Below are 24,357 nucleotides of genomic sequence, written 5' to 3'. Positions count from 1 at the left end.
AACTGTTTCAAAAGGAGACAAAATGCTACCAAAAAGATAAGTGAGTGACATTTCCAAGTTTTAAAAAGGAAAAGATCTAAAGAGATGAATTTGTTTTATATTTTACAATCCCAGCTTTACTTCATAAATTCAACTTTCATGTAAACTTATTATTAATCAGTGTTGCGTTTGGTAGTCTTTTTAATATATAATAATGTTAAAATGTCAAGTCCATTGCTAATTTAGCATCCTTGTTTTCAATGGTTAATTTTTTTATTTATATCCTGGTTTGAATAAAAGTGAAGTTTCCATCATACTCCATTGTGTATAACAATGAGATAGCAGAATCATGATTCAGTGGCAGTGATATTGTTGTGTATGTGTGGTAATGTAAGAAAAAGAAAAGTAAGCACATAATTGCATATTAAAAATAGCAGTTTACTGCTATTCAAAATACTCTAAATTTAAAATAATTTTAAGAAAAATCCAGTCATCTAGAATTATTATAAAAATACAGAAAAACATTAATTTTCACGACAAAAAATTTACAGTCATTTGGCAACATGCAATGTGCAGAACAAAATGTTGTTCTGTTGTTTTTTCCATTTGTATTGATTGGCCAGATGTCATTTTGATTATTTTGTATTCTATTGTGTTTCCATTCTGTTTTCTCTTTAATTTGGGACACAATCATTGTCAGGCAGCAATCCAACAAACAAACATTTTTTTTTTCCAGTGGCATATTCAGTCTAGTAGAATATGCATTCATCTGAGTGGATACGGTAGGATTACAAACAAAATTGAGTAAATTACAAGATGGAAAAAAGTTAAACTGTGATTATTAAATTAAGTATTAATATACTATATATTTAACAAATTAAAATTACTTTAGGATGAATGGTCTTAATGCCACTGGCCAAAATTCAGCATTTTTGTGGAAGAATTCACAGGCTTTGTTCAGACGATTGCTGTGCAATAATCATTTTCTTACCATTTGATTCCTATATTTGATTTGGTTTTTTTTCCCCTTCTACTGAAGCACAGATGCTTTCAGTTCTTATCTCTAAATATACGCTGCCTCCCAACATCTTAACCAATCAGAAATACATCAGAGGTTTCTTAAGATTGAGGTTCCCTAATAAATACTTCTGCCTTTCCACCTCTTCCAACACTTAGGAATCATTTTCACAGCACGACTTTGTCAGCCTTCCATAACTGTACCACTGGACAACTTCTTTGTTTCACAGAATTGTATATCTCAAATGAAAAAACCTTTAATGAAAATTTTGAAATATTCAGTGTAATATATGAGAAGGCAACAAAGAATACTAAAAACTTTTTAATATGTCATCTGATATGAATGTGAATAAGCATGGAGATTTCAAGAAAATGTTGGTGTGTACAGGCAAAACAAGAATTGGTGGGATTGGAAGAATAGAGGTACATAAGAGATAGAAAAATAGAGAAGAAATGAGTAGAAAACAGTAGCGTATATGTATTTTGGTTATGACATATTCCAGTTTCCAGAAAAACACCAAAACAATAATTTTGGATAGCTAATATTCAGGACAAGCTTGATTCTAAAAAGAAAGTGGCAGAAAATTTTTTGAATTTCCCATTAGTGAAATCTAATTAATGAAATTTAAATTCTGACAGGGCATGAAGTATGGCCCATGGAAGAAAATAGTATTTGGGTCCTAAGAGGTGGAGTGTAGCTAAAATTTCCTTTAAAAAAAGAATATATGGACATCCAGGAGGAGAGAAAGAGAGAGAGAGATACACATACATATCAATAAAAGAATATGAATTTTAACTGTACATGTATATATTCAGTCCTTTGAAGAATGACTTTTATTTTAAAATGCTTCTGACATGAAGAGAAAAGAAGGCATTCAGTATATCACTGAGTTTATGGAGATTCTCAGTCATCTAGGTCATGGTTGTCCCGAAGGTACTTTTTCAAAAAGCAACTAGACTTTCTTGTTTTTCCTTGAAGACATTTTGCTTCTCATCCAAGAAGCTTGAACTGAAGAAGCTATATATCTTATAGAAGCCTACATATGTTCAAAATAAGAGGGCATGTGTCTATCCTCCTCAGATGAAATTCAACAAGAGCGAAAATATTGTGGACAGAACAATGACAATTCTTAGGAGCATCCATAAATCTCTGAATTCTGAATATGCATCCTGCAATTACTTAGTTATCCAACTCATATTATGTAAGGAAATTTTACCCACACAATTACTTCATTTCTCAATTAATAAAATTTCATTTTTAATTATCTTGCACTTAAGAACTTTTAAATGTTCCTGGATAGTTTAGGTTAAAGCCCAAGAGTGCATAGCAATGCAGCAATTCCACTTATGCAGTCAACTTTATTTGATTATGTTTTCCTCCAGCAATTGTCTCTATAGAAGTTTTCAGTCTCTTTTTGGGGTTTCTTGTATTTATAAAAAAAAGCCTGAGGATTTACTGTGAAAAACTTGTAAAAGAAAACCAACCTTGTAAACCCTGGATGTCCTATTTATTTATTTATGGCTTAATTATTTTTATGGTTTCAAAATTACCTTTCTTATTCAGAAAAATGCACAAGGCATGGAACAGGCTATGCAAGATTGCAACCTCTTGATGAAATAATTAAAATGAAAACAATAACAACAACAACGAATAATAGGAATAAGGAAGCTGTTGGTATAAAGACTATGAACTATGTTAAAAAAAAAAACAAGAAAATAGGATGGTTTAGTTTGCTATCTTAAACTGCATCAAGCAGAGAAACAAGGGCCTGGTGGCTCAGCAGACTGATAGCATTGTGATTAACACCAGCTGTCTGCAATTACTCTAAGTTCGAATCTCACCAGGCTCAAGGTTGACTCAGCCTTCCATCCTTTCTAAGGTAGGTAAATTGAGGACCCAGTTTGTGGGGGCAATAAGCTGACTTTGTATAAATATACAAAAGTATGAAGGCTATTGCTTAACACATTGTAAGCCGCCCTGAATCTCCAGAGAAGGGCAGCATATAAATCAATTTTTTTTAAAAAAATGAAAGGGCTGCTTCATTACATAACAGTCAGCTATAAAAAGATTATATTCTAAGTGTTTTGTATTCATTTTATTTTCTGGGTCTTATATGCTATTCTGATCCATTCTGATCCAACATGTCACATTCTTACAGCATAAAGATTGAAATAGTAAATCAATTTAACAAAATAATATAATTAAGAATAAAAAATAGGAAAGATATTATCATTACCAAGGAACAGTGTACATTACCAGGTAATCCATGCTAGGCATTCCCAATATATACCAGACCCGAGCTTCTTTAAAAAGCCAAGTTATTATTGCTTTCTTAAAACTCAAATCTAGGAGGTAAACTATTCTAAGCAGAAACTGCAACTGAGAAGACTCTGCTCCCTGACCCTGTAGATAGTGTTAAGAATCAGAATCTATGAGCCTGCCCTATAAGATAGGAGAAGTCACTGTGAGTAGCAAATTATATGAGGATTTGATTAGGAGAAGCTATTTTATGAGAAAAAAGTATTTTTTAGCAGAAGGTATTTTTAACTAGTACTTTTATTTAACATTACAATTAAGAAGACAAAATAATGCACAGAAGGAAGGAAGGAAGGAAGGAAGGAAGGAAGGAAGGAAGGAAGGAAGGAAGGAAGTCTATAAGAGTATAGTAAAGAAAAAGAAATATATATATATATTAAGAAATTAATATTAATTAGAACTGCAGAAAAAATGATTACTACCAACCTGCCTTCCATTGAGAACCTGTATACTGCACGAGTCAAAAAGAGGTGTAAAAATATTTACAGACCCCCTCACATCCTGGACATAAACTGTTTCAACTCCTACCCTCAAAATGACACTATAGAGCACTGCACACCAGAACAACTAGACACAAGAACAGCTTTTTCCTGAACGCCATCACTCTGTCAAACTAGTTAGTAAATCTGCCTTACTATTAATCTTCTCATCGTTCCTATCACCCATTCCTTCCCACTTATGATTGTATGACTGTAACCTTGTTGTTGGTATCCTTAAGATTTATATTGACTGTTTCCTAATGTGATTTGATTGCTTATTTGTTCCCTATGACTATCATTAAGTGTTGTAAGTGTTGTACCTTAAGATTTTTGACGAATGCATCTTTTTTTTTTAGGTACATGGAGAGTGTATGCATCAAGACAAATTCCTTGTGTGTCCAATCACATTTGGCCAATAAAGAATTCTATTCTATTCTATTCTATTCTATTCTATTCTATTCTATTCTATTCTATTCTATTCTAAAGAATTCTAAAGAATTCATCCCTTCATCGCAATCATAAACAATTTCAATAAATTATCACCTTCCCTTAAGATACAGCAAATGATCTCTTCTTCTCATATTCCATCTCTTATCTATAAACAAATCCTTAAAACCTCATTGTTCAGTTTTGGTCAGCAAATGTCCATTAAAGCTTATTAGATGTAATAGCTAATATATTTTAACTTTGGTCAAATAAACCATCTAGATTTGTGTAGGTACTAGATATGCATTACTGAGAAGCTGAAGTTTGAGAAATAATTTAACTATTGGGGACCATAGTGAGTGTTATAAACTATCCTAGGAGTAGCTACATGGTATAGCTCATATGGTATTAGTCTAGAGACATTCAATTGCTTAGCCATTGGAATTCACCAGGGTAAATTTGGGCAGGTTCATTGTTTCTTGAGGTCCTAAAAAAATGATATTAAAAAAAAATATTCATTTATATTTCACGTTTCTGAACCACCCATCTCCCTCAAAGATAACTCTAGTGAATTGATTGATTTATTGATTGATTGGCTTATTGAATGGATACTGAAATATTTCCTATTAGATGTTCCAGATAACTCCTTTTAAGTAAATGTTTTGTTTATTCCTAGTAACATTACAGTGTTTGTTTTTCTTCTCTCAGGTCTAAAATGGGTACCAGCAAAGATCCAGACGTAGTCCACATGGAGGCAAAAACACTGGATGGCCGTAAGTGCTTTGACTACCTTTTTATCATTTTATCAGAATATAATTATGTAGTCTACCAGCGTTCATCTGAACATAGGATTGCATTAGGGAGATCCAATGGGTGCTTTTATGATTATTGTCAGTCTGGTCATGCAATAAACATTTCAAATAAATAGAAATTCAATATAACATTTTGAAATGCAAAACAATATTTACAGAAATAGGAAAGATTTGCAATTTGTGAAAAACTGCAAAAAAGCATACAATGAAATATACATAATTCATAACAATATATTTTCTAGTGGGCTTCATTTGATTTGTTAAAAGGTAAAATCTTCAAGGTTTTGACTCTTGGTTTATATGTAACAAACTAGCTCTTAACTTTAAATAAATGGAATGAATGGGGGTAATATTGATTTATTCTCATCTTCAATTTACTCTTCCTTTAATTTAGGAAAAATTTAAAAACAGATAAATTGTTTGTTTTCATTCAAAAATCTTCAGCTTTGACCATTTCATCTGTAGCCTATGATTGCCCTAATAGCTTAATTGTTATTCACACTATATGGCAAGAAGATTTCCTGCTTATTTCCTATGTATGTTGCTTAGATAGTGGTTATTCTGATTTCTATTTTCTTTAGTTCATGAAAAGCTTTTGTTAAAAGCACTTCTCTCACAAACAGTATTGTTCCATTGAATTAATTTCCAGATTAGAACTTCATAATTGGTGATAAGAATAACTAAATTTTTATTTCAATCTTTCCTAAACTGATGGTGTTGGATATATTTGGATTAAAACAGTGGAATTTTCAGCTGGAGTAACCAATTTATGGGAATTTTGAAAATTCTAATCATAACACATCTGAAGGACAAAATATTTAAGAATGTTACTTTAGCAGGAAAAGTTATTTTGCTTTGTTCAAGTATAGCTGGGTAAAGATTTAAAATTTTGAATTTCAAATATTGTTAATTGTACTTTTTGTTTCTCTACAACATGTGTATCAAACTTGATCGTGTCACATGATGTTATGTGACATATCATGATTTTTTTGCCTTTGCAGAGCCAGGGTAGGCATGGTCTGCATGTGATGCATCCGGCCGTGGGCTGCCAGTTTGATACAGTTTGTTGCTCTGCAACATACACACATGTACTTTAAGATGGAATGTAATTTATTAGGGCACATTCTGCCATTCATTCCCTAAGTAATCAGTCAATTTTTTAAAAAAGTACATTAATATTGTACAATATTAATAGTGTCAAGGTAAAAGTACATTAATAGTGTCAAGGTTTTGACTAATGAACCCAACTAATTCAGCACTCTGAGATGAACAGCTTTCTCAAAGAACAGTTTTATTGAGTATATCATTTTGGTACACATGAAAACAAAACCAGCTCTAACTATTTCCCGCGTTTTCAATATAATTAAAGAATAGATAATTTCCTCCCTCATTGTCACAGATGTCATTGTGACAATGCGTTCCGGCGTTTCTCTGGCAACTCCTTGTAGTCTCTGGCCAGCACCTGTTGAGATGATCTTGGTTCCCACGGGATGATCTGTTGTTATTGTCTGGTCTGATTTCAGCAAGCTTGATTTGTTTCAAAGTCGACACATAGTATATAGTTATGTTATTCATCTTATAGTTAAAGAATATTCAGCAGTAATATTTGTAATATTTAATTTTAATCTAACATTAACATTTTGCAAAGTCCAGAAGAATTGTTCGGAAAGAATAATTATTATGAAAAATGAAATAAAGTTCAGTTTTTATATTTCACCATTTTTAGCTAGGGATGTCTAGAAGGTTTTCCCTTTCATTACTAACTATCTTGAAATCCCTTCCCCCCAGCCTTCCAGTGTCTATTCTATTTTTATAAACAGATGAAATTAGGGTGAGAATATGGTGAAGGCACAAGAATGAATAAGGTGATGAAACTATTAAAAAATCTAATCCATAGCATCTTGGGTTATTTAAAGCCTAAATTTTGAAATTTGCTCTTTGTATTCATACGAAAAGTATTTGCCCTAAATAAGCCATATTAATATGGATCAGTGTTATAATAGTATGAGGAAGTTGCTCTATCAGCATCACCAGGCTAAAGTCAATAAAATTTTTGAAAAGATCAGTGTGACCACAAGACCCAAACTAGCATCTGAATTTCAGATTTCTTTGGGATCGTTAAATATCAGAGAATGTACTGAATGAACATTCCTTTTCTCTATAATATCTCAGATTCTTTCTCAAAGTCCATTACACATCTCCTTCAGCTATCCAACGCTAAATTATCCCATTGTGACCCTTCTTCATTCAGTTTTTGTTTTGGCCAAATAATGTGCAAATAAATGAAATTTAGCAATTCCATCTACACTAACATTATCAGTGAGGCAAGCCATATCTATTTTTGTAGTCAGGATGCAATATTCTTTTCCTAACAATATTTTCTATTGGATGTCACAGATAACTTGCTCTTACCTTTCTTGTATGTGGAGGTTGAAGGCAACAAGTTGCAGGTAACAGATGTGACCATGCCTTTCAAAGTAGAATACCAGTGAGTGAGACAGTGAACCAGGAAACCAGCTTCATCTATACATTTCAGTTCTTCTAAGAAATACAAGCAAAACTGCACTGTGTTGCATTAAATAACCATTAATGGATATTAGTATATCCAGACCAAGATGGATTACAGTTGTTGAAATCTTTTGATAACCATTCATAATTTTGATATATGAATTCACTCTGCATCCTATAAACTGTGGAATAATATGGTATATGTTATATTTAGATAAAGAAAGGATATCACATTTGTTCTAGTATCTTTCTGATGTATATGATAAAATCCAAATAATATTGACATCCCACCAGAGATTTCTCAATAGTAAAAAAATGCAGGGTCTCTTTTAACATCAAAAGGCAAGAATACAGGTGATGGGTGGCTGTATTCTTCATGCATCCTTCAATAGAACATGACTAGTCATATTTTGCCCTGTTCTAATCTGGTATTATTGGTTGAGGGTAAGGTGACCAACTTTTTTACAATGAGAAGGACACAAATAAATTGAAAAAAAAATATCGTAAATAAAAGAAACATTTTATTCATTGCAAGAATGAGTCTATTGCGTGCGTGTGTGCCATGTCATGTTTCAGTAAGCAGTAAAGTCACTTGTGCGTGGCACAGTCTTGCACACGGCACATTCTCTCAAAACAATTCTCCTGTGTGGAGTGCATGCTTCTCATAATCACGTCTTGCCGCACTGTACCAAGCCTTGACGAATCGTCATGTCAAATACAAATATGTCACATCACATGCAGTGGATTGGATCGGCATCAATCGAATGTGGAGATTTACAGATTAGTCTTCAAATATCTAAAAAGAAGACATGTAGGAGGACACTTTTCAAGAGAGGACAGAACTTACAAAAGAAGGACTGTCCTCCCTAAAGGAGGACAATTGGTCACCTTATTGATAGGAAGCCTTATTGAAACGAATATGTTTGCAAGCTTTGCTACAATTTTCTACATTCCAGCTGTCTAATGCTAATGTCCATTTTAAGAAATTGAAAAGGTTTGGAATTTCAATAAACCAAAACTTTTTTCAGTTTAGCCATTCCATCTACACCAGGGCTGTCAAACTTGTGGCCCACGGGCCGGATACATCACGCGCTGGCCACGCCCAAGTCTGGTTTAACGAAGGGTAAAAAAGTCACAATATGTCATATGAAGATGCCCTGACGACGTGAGTTTGACACTCCTGATCTACACTGTTATCAGTGACACAATCCATATCTACTTTTGTAATCAGGATGCTGTATGTTTTCAGTGTTGCTGTAACAATCAAAGTAGCAGCTGTTGCTGGAGGTGTGCATGCTGGCAGTGAGGAACTTAACATCCCAATTATTGGTGGGAGGGAGAACATCTGGGCTAGAGAAGGAAATAAATTAATTCCAGATCTCAGTAATGAAATGTATTAATTGGCATGAATTAAGTGTAAGTGATTAGGTGCTTCCTGTGGTACTGAATAAATGAAGCGTCCACAGGGGTTAACTATCAAAAGAATAATTGTTGCTGCATGGCTTCCCAGTGAACTCAACTTAAGGAAAAAAGGTTATTGTAATAAGATTCTGAACAAATTCCCAATATTTATATCATTGTTCTGAACTTGTCCTGTGGTTCTGCTCATGTGAAATCCTTTTAATATTCTGAAGTCTTAAGAAAGCAATTATCAGCTTGCTTCTAATCACACACATATACAGAAAATAAATATGAAATTATAGTGATGCTGTTATAGTTCTTTACTTGCATCTGAATTTCTAATTAAATATTATAATAATATGATATAATATATAATGATGCGGTCATCATTTGATGTATTTTATGAATAAGAACTTTATCAGAACTTACTAGGATATTTATGAACACAAATACATGGGCATATTAGATGAGTATAATTGCAGAGGGCATAGAATATATTCAGAATATTCATTACCAATATGATGAGAGCATCCTCCCCCCAAATTAAAAATAGTAACATTTAGCAAAGTCTTCAGTTATTGTCAGAATGTAGAAATAAATTGTGGGTAAGAATATTTCTCCATCAAGCTGTATTAGGCCATGTTCAGTGGAAATCTCTGGCAGGAGTGACTCCCTAGGAAAGTATTACTATGAGCTATCTCTATGTCCAAAAGAACCTAAAATTTGTAATTAAAAAGCTGCTTGTCCTTAGGAGAGTTTTCATTTTGAATGAGAGAAAACACTGCAGTGGAGGGACTTGTTCTTCACATAACCAGTGGTTTATTGTTCACTTGAAAAAAACGTTTTCAAACCTAATTTCCTTTAACTTTCTTCTTAGACAACTCTTTTTTCTTTCAAAAATGTAGTCATTGCTGTCAACACACAGCCTTCAGAAATGTTCTGCAATAGTCCATTTATGTGTTACTATAGTCCAAAAGATGAAAGTCATTTATATTTCTGTTAACATTAGATATAACTTAGAAGTATTCCAAGTCCTAGGAGCTATATTTCTGTAAAAAAGGAAAAATACTGAAGAGGTCATGAAGTTCAATTTCTAATATCTTGGGCAGCTTTATTCTCTGACTCTTGGTCTGTTTTTTTCGATTCTTTCTTGCTCCAATGAGGCACATGAAGATTCACATAGACTCAAGGAACCAATATTCACTAGAAAAAACACAAACCCCATTCAGAATAGATTTAGGTCTTCATGCTGCCTTATAGGCCCATTTAGATCTTAGCTTAGTCTATTGACCCTGGCCAAATCTCTAGAGATGGCTCAAGAAAAAAGGAAATGATACAAAATACCTAGTATAAATTGCTGAAGTAGAATTTTCCTGTCCCGATGATTTAATTTTCAGGAAAACAAGATAGTTTCAGCCTGAAAAAATATTTTTTAAATTAGAGAAAGCAGACAAAATCAGTTTGATTTGTTTTACTCTCTTGCACACGTAAAGAAACTCAATTGGGGCTCTTTTTATCTAAAAATCCTCTAAAAGCCACAAGAAAGCAAGAAAAAGTTTTGCCTATTTATTGCAATTTGCTTTCCTATTGGCTATAATAACATAACTAATTTTTGCAGACAGTGATCTCTATATGAAATATTTAAGTACAGGTGGTCTTTGACTTACAACCACAACTAAGCCCAAAATCTGTTGCTTAGACAATTGTTAAATGAGTTTTGTCCCATCTTACGACCTTTCCTGCCACAGTTAAGTGAAACATTGCCGTTATTAAGTTAATAACATGGTTGTAAAGTGAATATGGCTCCTCCATTGAAAGGTGCATTACTTGACCCGAGGCACTCTGACCATCATAAATATGAATCACTTGCCCATATGAAGGTTGATAACATGACCATGGGGATGCTGCAATAATACGTGTGGAAAACGGTTGTCACTTTTTTCATTGCTATTGTAACTTTAAACAGTTACTAAATGAAAGGTTATAAGTCGAGAACTTCCCATAAAAGATTATGAACATTCAGAACTGAAATTGCGTTATATTTATGTGTGTTTCTTTGTGTGCTTTCAGATGCACAGTACATCACCTGTAGGATGCAAAACTGCTCTGAAGCTGTAAGAAGCAAGCCTTTTCCTGGATACATTGATTCCGATTCTCTCATTGTCCAAGATGATTATGTATTTGTTCAGGTCTGAAACAGTTTTTTCCCCCTTCTATTGATTGAAAATCATTTTTTTTCTTTTATTTTTCAAAGTTAAACTCCCTTCTCTAACAGATGCAACAAAATAGCTCTAAAACAAGCTAATTCACGGCATTACCAAAGTTGTTATTCCCATTGGGATGCTAATTGTTTCCTTCTGCCTTTGGTTCAAGTATTTTGTTAACACAAGGGTCATGAGGGGTAAGGTCTGACATATGTTCAAGATGTATGGAAATAATCTCTCTTGTCAGTCAGGTCTCCACATTGTCTATTCCAAAAATGTTCTCACATTTCAACAGCTTTTTAAGTTTGCATGGCAGAGCTCCAATATCACCATTACAACAGACCAATCAAGGTTTTCCTTTTTATTAGTTTGAAATGGGGCAAGATAGAGTCTCTCTTTAGAGATAGAATGGAGATGTAGAAAGGATACAGAAAGGGAATGCTTGAGAGAAGACTAATCAGGCATGATTGTCATGCGTGGGCTCCTATTATTGCAAAAAAAGAAGAAAATGAGATATATTCAGCTGAGCTATGTTCCAGGTGGAAGCCAGAGAATATATCTGAATAGTTTTAAGTTTCATTATCTTCCTGCTGCTATCCCCATCATAACAAGAAGGAGGAAATAAAGTGGAAATGAGCTATAAATTATCTGTCTTTCAAGTATTTCTTGAGGCTGAGGTTCCTGGCTTGCATCAGCATATACATTTGAAGCTGGATTGTCTATAACCAGGAGTTTTTAAGTGGGCTGAAGATAGAAGATCCTGAATGTGTTACCAAATGCTGTCAGCTGTACCACTCTAGCCTCTAAGTTCTCTGAGTATATCATTTCCTTCCAAATAGAATGTATATCAACTCTTCTGAGGATTAGAACAATACATTGCCTCATTTATTTTCTTTGTAGAACAAGCGTGGTAAATTCTCCTACCATGGAAAATATGGGGGAAATGCTTTATTTGTGATTTCATTCATTGTTTCACATATCCATGATTAATAATGGACCAGGCCTTAGTGTACACATAACAGGTTTTACATATTCATGGTTCTGACTTCTAATTTTTTTGTTTATCCATGTGTAAAAGAGACATGCTTTTGAACATGCATAGTGTATTTTTTTAAGGGATAAGATTAAGTCACCTACTTGTGTATTTGTTCCCACTTATCATTCATTATAGCAGAAAGCTGCATGTGGCTTCTTCATTCTTCTCCTGTAGAAACATCCTGATCAAATGGTGATAATCATCTGTCTCATGCAGTGTGGTTCCTTTGCTTGCACAGCTCTTTCACAACTTGGTGGAAGGGGCTGTATACTAGTGCTGATCTCCAATTGCTTGTGTCCTTCCCCAATTGCTATGAATACTCTGTTGGCAATACTGGCACCCAGCAGCATGATTGAGAAATATCCCCAATGAGATTACGAAAGAACTGCAGGGAGAAACTGGCATGAGTAATGTGAAGCAGACAAGGTGATCCTCTACATCACCAGTTGAAGAAATCATTCTGAGGAAGAAAATCAATTACCAGGAGGAAGCCATGTGGAACCTCACAGCTGGACAAACCCAGAAAGATTAAGGAAGCAAAGAAAAAGAGACATGAATAGAAGTACAGTTGATTGCTTTGCAAGAAAGAAGGAAGACATAAATCACTATAGGTTCTAAAACCTAAACCCTGATTAAATTGTATAAAGGAAAATCCGTAAGTGAAGAGAAGCTGTTATAACTTCTACATGGTACAAAGTTAAATTCTGCCAATTTGAACGCATACTGTATTAGCTATTTATCTCCAAGTCCCCAAATTTGTCAGAACTGTAAACCAAAATGTACAGGTCACTACAAATGATCTGTTGAAAAAGCTAACTCACACTGGAATAGATTCACAATAAAGTGTTATTTATGCAACAATAATCAATATGGCAGGATTCTCAGAAGACTTTTCTCCTCGATCCAAAATTATCATCTAAAATATGCAAACAAAAACATGCTAATAAGCCTGAAATGTTTTTGGAAGAAAGTGCTTTGGACTGTTCAAACAAAAATTGACATATTCGGCTATAAACACATAGATAAATTGTGGGAAAAAGGTGAAAATATGTTGGAACCATTAAGCATAATGGTTGCATTATTATTTGAAATTGTGTGATAGTAGTAACATAGGAAATAATATATATGAAAGGAAGAATGAATTCAACTATGTGTTTTCATATCCAGAGCTAATGTCCCAGTCAGTGAAGAAATTGAAATGGTTGGACATTTCAGTAAGACAGCAAAATCAGCTATAGGTAACAAAAACCTAGATTTTGGTATGCCCTTCAGAGCCTCCCAGTTTCAGTATATCTGAAGTCAGGAAAATCTCAAACATGCAATATTTGCAAGGAGGTATAGAATATTTCTGAACTATAAGACGCTGAAAGAGCCAGTTTGATGCAGTGGTTAAGCCAATAGGTTAGGAATCAGGAGACCATGAGCTCTAATATTTCCTTAGGCACAAAACCAGCTGGGTGACCCCGGGCCAGCTCCTTTCAGCTCTAGGAAGAAGCAATGGCAACCACTTCCAAAATCTTGCAGGGACATGTCCAGATAGTCACCAGTCAACATTGACTGGAAGGAAGGAAGGAAGGAAGGAAGGAAGGAAGGAAGGAAGGAAGGAAGGAAGGAAGGAAGAAAGGAAGGAAGGAAGGAGACAGACATGGAAGAGAACTTCTGCACTTTCATTGTTTTCTTATTTTAAGCTTGTAAGCAACAGCACAAAAATAATACATACCTATTCAAGATGTTGTTTATAGTTGTCTGGCATAGGGGCTAAGTCAGCCTCTGTTCACTTAAAGATGCACTGAAATGTGGAATTTGACCAGAAGTGCTAAACCTTTTCAAGCTTGTGCTATTTCTGCATGTGTATCTTGCTACTCCAGGAATTTAGAGAAAATATTTTTAGAGCAGAATTGTGCATTAACTTAGCTCTTAATTACATTCTTAACGTATTTTAACATACATATTTTTAAAAAGATAATATGCTTTATTTAAGGAAGCTAATACAAATGAAACAAACTTCTAGAATTGTATTTCATGTTCTGTAAGATTGTTATCTCCCCTGTTTGTTAATGAATTGTTACAGATATTTGTTTTTGTTTTGTCACTCAGTGTGACTAGAAAAAGATTGATTTTTGTTTTGGTCTCCAGGATTTTGGAAAGAGCAGGGGACTCTCGTGGGTTATTGCCTGAAGATTATTTCATTTCTGTGGCTTGCTGGAAGAAGTGGTTGGCTGTAGCATATGTAAATATTACACAAATTGAATACTCTATATGGAGGACTTTGGTGTACCTTCTAGAACTCATCAAAATCTTAGGGCCGTTGGCTTGGCTTGGGAGAAAAAGTTTTTTTCCAAAGCCAATTAGAGCAGAAAAGCTTTTCTCATTGTCCAAATTGGAAATATAACATGTAACATATAACAATACAACATTATTGACTTGAGTACAGTATTGCAATTTTTGCCTCTGCAATTGAAGAGGCTGAATACTGCTTCTGGAACCTGCATTTGTAGATTTCCCTTGCTCTTTTTGTCTCCCTTTGCAATCTGCATAGATTATACTTATTAATGCTGTCTTTTTCCATATCTGAACGAGGGCTATTTCATCTCCTGCTGTATCTTCATTGCCATTTTGGAACCATTGTAACATAACTGCATTTCCCTTTATAACGCACCTGTTATTTTCTACATGCCTTTAAAAAAAAGGGAGAAAACAGTGATAATATAACACCTCGATTAAAATAATAAGAAAAAATAATGTTATATGTTGCAGCTGACATCTGGAGGTCGGCCACATTACTACGTGTCTTACCGCAGAAATACTTTTGCACAGATGAAACTTCCTAAATATGCTTTGCCAAAGGTAAGGTTATCATGGTTCCAATATTCCTAAATAATGTTAGATGACAGACCAGAGAAATTTCAGCTTGTGGCCAGTTTGTTCAGAATTGTTTTAATTAGTGCATGTATCCCTTTATTTTTCAAGAACATGTTGAAGCAGCAAGCAAAATACTCTCTAAGATCAATATTGCAGCTGTTCAAGGGCATCAGTTCAAAATGCAGATTGATTTTTTTCAGTTGGTGGAAATTACTAATTAGTATTTCATTTTCATCAATAATGACATTTTGAGGTTTTCTATTAAAAAGTTTGGCCTTCCGATGTGCTGCTAGCTTCCATATTTTATTGTGTTAAAGGAATTAAATGAGACTTTTTTCTTTAGAAAGTATGCTTTTGTATGCCTCTAATTTTTTAAAAATAGAAAATTAGCAATGCCGCCCAAAAGAACATGTATTACATAGCCTTTTAAAGAATCTTAGTAAGATATATCAATCAAGGGGAAGCTTATTTCATTTAAAAATTAAAAAAATCTATGTTGCTTTTTATATAAAAGGAAAAAAATCTCAAAGCTTTTCTTTTTCAAAAACCTGAAGGACAGAAAAAATGATTGTTAAGGACTTTTGTTCCCAATACAAAATGTTTTGATGCATTGTAACATGATCTGAGAACATAGTTTATGAAATTGCTTGTCAGATTCAAGGTCTGGATTTTTTGACGTGCTGTGACTTAGGTCCATATTACAGGAAATTAAATGTCCAGTCATAATGAGATCAATGTTCTTGACTTCAACCATTAGGAATATAGATTTTTAAACTTTCATCCTGCCACTAGATCCTTTTCCCCCCTTCTTAATTGGATTTTAAAAGTTATGATTATAAACATTTAAGAATATTTGAACTGTGAGGTTTCAGAAATTAATCACCTTTAATTCTGGATTCTGGAATAGGCTGAATTCTTAGTAGGTCAAATGACATGGGAGGATTTATTTTCTTGAATCACATCATCGAGACAAGTTTTTATTTGTAAGAGATGTTTAAAAAGTCATCAAAGCCTTTTGTAGCCAAATATTGTAATGAATGTACTAAAGGCCATTTGGAAATGCCACAGTGGAGCTTATGCAGACTATTTTGAATAAGACTATTTATAGTGAGAGTTAATTTTTCCAAACTGCTTAATTACCATCTATCTGCCATTTCAGTTTTCTGTGAAAAATTCAGTAAGTGATTGAATTATCGAGTTGAAACCCGTAATACCTAATTACAATGTGAGGATACTTTTTTTTTTTTTGGTCAGTTTTCGGCTTCTTGAGTTGCCTTGCCATTAAAAACATATGAATTGCTTTAAAACTAGGCCTTTTTTGTGTATATTAGTAAAACCATAATCTCAGCAAAATCATAATCCTAGACCACAATGCCATAATCCCAATTTGTAAAATCATAATCCAGTAGTCCCAATTTTATTGGATTTTGTTAATAAGTGTTTCAACAATAGCAACCATTCATCAGTTTGTCATTTGCAATTTTCTCTAATTTAGGGGATTTTATTTCCATGTTGTTTTAAGACCATGGTTCTGGTATCTGGTCAACATTCTCTGAAGAAATATATTATATTTAAATACCTACGTGTGTGTGTGTGTGTGTGTGTGTGCGTGCATGTGCACACATGGTCTCCTTTTTTTGGGAGCAATTGAGTGTTTATCCATTGTCTGTAACAAGAATTACCATCTGAGCCTAACATTTTGAGCTGACAGAGAATGACTGGCCCAAAGTCACCAAGAAGGCTTTCTAGCTAACTGGCTGTCTCCGCTAGACCAAACTGTCTATCACTCTATCTTAAATGAGCTATCACTCATATTTATCTAGTGTAGTATTCTTAACATATTGTGATATGATCAGAAAAGTTCCATATCAGATCCATTTTTAGCAGATTATTTTCAGACAGTCACTCACATTCAGCCAATCAATCTCACCGGACTGCTGTTAGAATAAAATAAAAAATAATCATATATAAGCCAATTTTTGTTCAGAGAAAAGGCAAGGTATTTAATAGATATATATTTTCTATTTAATAACACAAACACACCAAAACATACTTTTCTGTAAGTAATTTCTATGAATATAATGAACACATTTCAACAAACAAATTTTTGTGCAAATTTAAAACTCCTGAAAGATGAATTCTATGGGTTTCCATTCCATAATATATACAGTAATCGAATGGCAGAGATCATTTTCAAGTCTTTCAAAAGTTCATTCTCATACCAATTTATGGCATACATCTTTTACATCTCTATTTAAAAGTAGTCTCCCTGCACTACTATTCCAAGAAAGACAATAATCTGCAAGGCTACAGTATCTACAGAGTATGCTACACAAGTCACTAGTTTTGGTTCTCTAAGTGGCACTTTCTAGAATAATAGAGACATCATGGAATGTCTTATCTAGCAGTAGGTTATTTTGTTTTTAATATAATATTGTACAACTCATAACCCATGGGGTCATTCTTTCCACATATAATATAAACTTGTGCCATTTCCCTTCTCCTATGAGCCTCAGTAGATCCCCAGTGAAGCCGTTTCTGCTGACTCCTCCTTTTACTCCTTGGACACTTTGATAGGAGGAGTGGAATAAAGGGAGTGGTGGACTATATGGAATACTGAATGCTTGCTCCCCATTCTGGTGTGCCCAAAGGGTCCCCTCCTTTCAGAGAGGGAAAAATCAAGGAAGCAACTTGGATGAGTGCAAGCAAGGTAGGGCTGGTTAGATGGTATTAATGATGGGTGATCCCTCTTCCTCCCTCCAGATAGGAAGAGGGTTCACACATCATTGGTACCACCTAACCAGCCCTACCTTGCTTGCACTTATCGTAATTGCTCCCATGGTTTTTCTTCACAGGCCACTGCTGGTAATAAGTTTGCTGTCAGCTGATTGGGTGCATGGCTATAGGAAAGCAGGATAGAGGATGGGGATGTGGTCTTCCCATGCACCGTGTAACCTACTGGTTTCAGATGGATGTGAAAAATAGCTCTTTGGGATTATATTTAATTAAAATTAAATGATTTATATGATGAGCCAAGGTGGCCAGAAAACAAAATCATGTATTTTCTTCTGTAGATCTCTTTCTCTCAAATGACAATAGTTATATTCTAAAATAATGAGTTTACTGATGAAAGGAAATGTTAGACATGTTCTTGCTTGCAAATTCTTCATGAACCCTTTTTCTTAATACAAAGATAAATAATTTTGAGCTTTTTAATGTGATGCATGTTACTTTACCTAACTGGGTTGTGTCGATTTGCTGGGGAGGGTTTAAAAATGTTGATCTTCTTGAAAAGGCTGTTGCTTAGAGTATCTGGAATTTAAATTTGCAAAGAATAAAGAAAGTAAAAGGTACCAAAAGGAAGAGCAAAACATTCCCCATGTGACATAGACAAGGTGGAATAATTTTATGCCTCCTTATGCTGGTCCATAATAACTTAAAATATCTTTTTTCCCTCTTTGTGGATGAGCATTTATTAGCTAATATAATTCATTATAGAAGTAATTTGAATTAAATATTTCTCAACCAACTTTTTCTGAAGTAGGATACTGCTTTCCCTAATGAGCCTCAAGAGTCCCTCTCTGTCACCTTGTTCAAGGAGCAGATGATGTTAAATCCACCTGCAGGGTAATATTTAAGGCAACAAGGTGCTTCATTACAAGCTCACACAACTTCAAAGGATAAGCAGCTAAATCTGTATGCGCAGAGATACAGTGAGAAAAGCGTGTTTAGGATGCTATTATCAAAGCAGGTGGCTGCCTTTATTAAAAATGAACAAAGCACAACACAGTCAAAAGGAAATGAAACAAGCACGGCCTTTTATGGGTAGACAGTCTTTAATCTCTTTCAGCTCAATTACTTTTTCCAAATAAAATCAATGCTGTAAAGGGTTCTTAGCACCATAGCAGCTTATGGGATTTTAGTATAGAATTTTAGTACTGAGACAAAGTAACTTTATCACTGGATTCCTTGCCTTGATGTTTCCACTGGTTTAAGTAAAAGGAAATAGTAAAATATGATGCCTTTCATGTGGCCATAATGAAATAATTATTCTAGGCATCAGGCAGCAGCATTTGAAAATGCCGACTTGCAAACCTTATCAAGATTATCATGTATAATAGCTCCTGTCAATGGATGTTGGGTATTATCATTCATTTAGTCCATGCACATTTGGATTAAGAATGATAAGCATAAAAAGAGGTCTATTTGGTATCAGGTACATGGGCATTTAGGCATGCCTATCACTCTCAAACCATAAAAAACATCAAGAAATCTAGCATCTGGATACATTTAGTTCAGGTCTTGCTACTGTACAAATAATAAAGTTGTACAGACATAATTCAACAGAAAGATTCAAAGAAAGAATTAAAGGGAAATAATTCTAACAGAGCTGAAGAACATCTCAGGGATTAAATACTCATTTGTGTGTAATTTTTGCCACCATTTGCTGACAAAAGTAGTTATAATTTATATTAATACATCAGCTAACGCTATCTGACATATATTTTCTATTGAATATGTTTGATAGATGCAAAATGTTTAATTACTAACACTGGATGTTTTAAGTTTCTGAGATAAAACTTTTTATAAATATTTGGATTCTGATTCACTGTATTTAGTTTGAAAATTGCACTAAGAAAACAAATATTGGTTATTATCACAATATTTGGGACTATGTCAAATTTACTCCTATCAACTAACCTAGTTTAGAAGCATCCTTCTACCACTAAATATCTATTGCTAATTAAGTAAACTTCTGTAACAAATTTATTTATTGCAACATTGCCAGCCACCTTTTTTCCCAAGTCTATTTGGGTTGATACATTTAATCAGAAAGACTAATAATCCCCAGGCTTTGCTTATACAATCAGTCATGGCTTGGTTTTATTTTTCCATGGCTTATTGATTAGCCCATGATTCAGTGCAAGCCATACTGCAAATTTCATAAGCAGATTAAGTATGTTTTGTGAAGCAGCCATTTTCCACGGAAACATAACTAATTTCTGCAAGTAAAAATAAATAATGACTGTCTGATAGCCTGTACATCAAGATGTTTGTCTTTTGATAACATCAACAAAATACTATGTTTTAATTGACCTTTTTTTGAAAAAAAATGATGTTAGACTGCTTAGACAATAACATTCCAAATTAGTTTTATATAGTAATTTAGTGACAGTAAAGGATAAGGAAGTAGATTAATATGGAGAGGGAGGGAGGGAGACAGAGGGAGGGAGACAGAGAGAACAAGGTATATTTTCTGTATTTATGGAAAGAATCAGTGTTTTTCGTTCATTTTAATCAAATTATCAGGACAACAGAAACTAGTATCCTAGGGAAGAAAAGTGAAAAAGGAGAATTTTTTCTCTGAAGAATAAACTCTCAAAAATAACCAACAGTTTCAACAGCTAAATTAATTGTATCCTAGATTTTCAAAAAGTTTACATTCCTCTGAGCAAAGGGGAATTTGCAATTTCATGGTGATTCAGAAAGCACTAGACTTTAGTTCTTTTCATATACCCAATTCAAATGATGCACATAATATTGTGCTTTGTTTCTCTGTAGGAAAGTACAAAGGTCAGATAAATGTGCTGCATGTTAATGTGAACTGTCCTTCAGTGTTGAGGGTGGGATATTTTCAGGGCCAGCGATGCCACATTTTTCCAGGCAGACTTAAAACAAAGCCATCATGGTTGTTGTCAGGATGGAGGCTGGGGGATACACCAATTAGACTTGAACCTGCTTCTTCTTCCTTTCTTTTTTGCCTTTTATCTCCCTCTCCCAGCCTTCTCTTCTACTTAACTCCTCTATGTCAGTGGGAAACATGTTTCATGGCATGATTTGCCCAGCAGAAACAACAGACAAATTGCTGAATCTGACAGAAAGAACAAGGGTGTTATTATGTAGTGCGCTTGAGTAGCAGTTGTTGTCCATGTCAAGTTTGCTGACAATTCTTTAGCCTAGTAAAATATAGACTGAAAAAAAAGAAGAAGAATGGTGGAAAGAGTGGCAGATAAACAATGTACATGCACAGCCACCAGGAATACTAAGTACTGCTTCTCAAGACTGCTTGAATATGCCAAAAGTGAGAGAAAGAACTTAGTTATCTGTACAGTAGAACCACCAAACTCTGCAACGGTGACACTGTTTTCTCCTTGCTTTTTCACTATCTTCAAATTGAGAATATAAGATCTTAACAGAGTTGGAACCAATTATAATACCGTTTAATCCAATTCGGATTATAGGAGCTCAACCTCACATCCTGCTAACCACTACACAAAGATGTCCCGTTAACTGTATTTAAAGGACAGATCCTTGTGATATTCTTTGTCTTTTCCCCAGCCCACCGCAGAGGCAGTTTGAATATATCGTTAGTTGTTTTGTCAATAGATGTCTTTCATCTTTTGCTGTTGTTGTTTTGCTAACAATTTAGAACTTGGCCTTAGTAGAATAACTTTATTGTCACTTTAAATGTACATTAATCAGCATACATTAAAATGAAATTTCATTGCATACAGCTCTCAAAGAGGCATCATCTCCAATATATACTATATAAATATGATAAAAATATAAATAAATAAATAAATAAATAAATAAATAAATAAATAAATAAATAAATATGCATATACCCACACATATTATATGACTCAGAGAAACAACACAGTCTAGTTCAAATGTATAAATGTACATGGTGAGAAAAACGAATGTTGTGAGTTTACCAGATGGATGGCATAGGGAACAGAGCTGTTACAGAATCAGGTAGTCCTGCTAGAAATACTTTGGAACCTCCTCCCAGAGAGGAGTAACAGAAACAGACCATAAAGTGGGTGTGGGGGTCTTTAACAATGCTTTGAGCTAGAAGCAGTAATCCTGAATAACGGGAAGCAAGCTTCCTATAATCTTCTCGGCTGTTCTTACCACTCTTTGTATGTGTTGTGGCTCCATTACCGGAGCCTGTGTCATAGTCAGGTGAGGACTCTGAGAGTGAAGGAGAGGAGTTGGCAAGGCCTCCCTCTCCAGAACCCTCCTCTCTGGCAATGCCTTCAGTGTCCGCCGAAGGGCAAGAGATAGGGCCAGGGCCAAGCACGTCCACGCAGCCACAGATGGACAATGATGAGGGTAATGAGTCTTGGCTGGACCCACGCCAGTGTTGCAGAGATAAGCGCGCACAACAGAAGAAAGGGCGTGCCCGAGGTTAGGCTGAGTCACTGGACCACACCCCACAGGATATAAAAGGGAGCGTGGTGGCCAGTCAAACCTTGTGGCGAACAAAGCTGAAAGCTTCCATGCCATTCTGCATTGCCGGACTTTTGCTTTAAGACTGGATTATCTCTGGACTTGATTGTAATTATTGAGCTGCTTTCCTTTGATGTATCAGAAGTGGGGAGAAGTTATCTCTCCTCTTTGTAAATAATAAATTCTTGGCAGGCAGCCACTAGGTTGTTGCCAAGTTCCATTATCATAAGGAAAAGGATTTTGCCAGCTGGTTTGGTCTCTAACTCCTGAATGTCTATTGGTGTGTGTGCATGGGGTTGGGGAACAGAACAGTATGGACTTTCTATCTAAGGCACTGCTACCACCAAACCAAACAGTGATGCAGTTTATTAAAACACTCACAATCATGCCTCTGTAAAAAATTTAAAGTGCCTCCTGATATAGTCAGTGATGTGGTCAGGACCTTGCAATTGGTCAGATCTCATTAACTATTTTAGGTTGCTGAGGACATATCTCCCTTCCCAGTCACTAATTTCCAGGCCCATTCTGCATTTGGCAATAGGAGATTCTGATTCTTTCAAACAAGACTGTCCCTCTGTACTGCCTTTAATCACCCAAAGGTGCTCCATGGGATTATGAGATTTCAAGAAGAAAGAGATATCTTTCCCCACTTTTAGTATCAGCTCTGACAAATATTCCCAGGATAGCAGATATTGAAAAGTGGCACGAGAAGAAGAAAGGTAACTGCTTATCTAGCAGCTCTTTGATCCCATGGATTAACCATGGAATCAGAATCTTGCAAGTAAATTTAATCTCCTCTTTACCAGCACCTGTCAGTAAGCTCCCCACCCGCAACCCCCAGGACCTAACAAGCACTTGGGAAGAAACACCATGAAGCAAGTGAGTTTCCATTCTGCTGGATTCCATCTGGTTACAAATTAGGTTCAGCCCGAGTTAGCTTCTGCGCACAAAGTCAACCAAGTGCAGGACGTACATTGCCTGTGCTCATTAAGGCTTAGCAGACTTCCATCTGCTCTTTCTGTTTCAGGCAATTCATCCCCAGTCTCCCAGCAACATGAATGCAGGACTGTCACTCTGAGGTTTTTTTGGTTCTTTGATTGCATTCAGAGTCTTGAGTAACATGATCTATGCCTGATGGTTCTGGCTCATCTTATGACAAGGCCTATTCTCTTTGTCTTTGCCATAGACTACTGATCATATAGGCTTGGTAACCTTTACTTCAAATATTCAATCACAGCACAGAGATACACAGTACTGCCTGTCAAACACACGGTTGTTGAAATTAAAAAATAGATAGGTATACACATGCACATGTGTAAAAAGGAGACATGGACTACTTAAAAATGGAGAACATATAAACTTATATTTTGAATGATAGCAAGGTAATGCCACACTCTGAAGTTCTTAGGAACTTATTTTAAAAAAATGGTTATGAATTACAGTAGTATAAGAAATTAAATGAAATGCACTACAATTAAATTCCACAGCTGTGGTGTAAAGCAACATCAAGTTTATGAAGGCCGTAATTTAGTCTCAACTTTAAATACAATAGAATGGAAATTTTTTTGAAAATCCCCATCCATAATGCAACAAGAGTCTTAACTGTAAAATTTGACATTTTGTGTAACAAATACACTCATTTTCATTACTGCTGTACAATACAATGACTAATATAAATGCTCACTTAATGTGATTTCATTTCATTATAACTCTGCATATATTAGCAGAACAAAGAATCTGTAAAATCTGGATGTGTGCATGCAAGTAAATTGGTTTGGATTTCAGATTAGATTCCATAATGATTGTGAGTTTGGCTTCTAGAGGATTACCCTGCCTTGTCCTTGGAATACTGACAAATGAAATGCCAACCATAATGTCTTTCTGTGCTTTCTCCCTCAGGACATGCATGTTATCAGCACTGATGAGAATCAAGTGTTTGCTGCAGTTCAGGAATGGAACCAGAATGATACCTATAACCTTTACATCTCTGATACCCAGGGGATTTACTTTACCCTGGCTTTAGAAAATGTCAAAAGTAGTCGAGACCTAGAAGGCAATGTGATGATAGACCTGTATGAGGTAT

At 34.9% G+C, this 24,357-nt stretch overlaps 1 protein-coding gene across 1 annotated transcript in view; it reads left to right on the top strand.

Moving 5' to 3' along the window:
* LOC139318790 (VPS10 domain-containing receptor SorCS1-like) overlaps positions 1-24,357 on the top strand; it is a 403,261-nt gene that overhangs the window by 298,334 nt on the left and 80,570 nt on the right. Inside the window, exons 6-9 of the mRNA XM_070946400.1 lie at positions 4,927-4,991; positions 11,010-11,128; positions 14,937-15,026; positions 24,174-24,353. Of these exons, the coding sequence (XP_070802501.1) occupies positions 4,927-4,991; positions 11,010-11,128; positions 14,937-15,026; positions 24,174-24,353 (454 nt within the window). The remainder of the gene's footprint in view (positions 1-4,926; positions 4,992-11,009; positions 11,129-14,936; positions 15,027-24,173; positions 24,354-24,357) is intronic.

Source organism: Pituophis catenifer, unplaced genomic scaffold, assembly GCF_029215685.1.
Source record: "Pituophis catenifer annectens isolate HBS135680 unplaced genomic scaffold, rPitCat1.0.hap2 SCAF_6, whole genome shotgun sequence".
NCBI lineage: Eukaryota > Metazoa > Chordata > Lepidosauria > Squamata > Colubridae > Pituophis > Pituophis catenifer.
The sequence above is the reverse complement of the archived record's forward strand: the minus strand, read 5'-3'. Positions and strand labels throughout refer to the sequence as shown.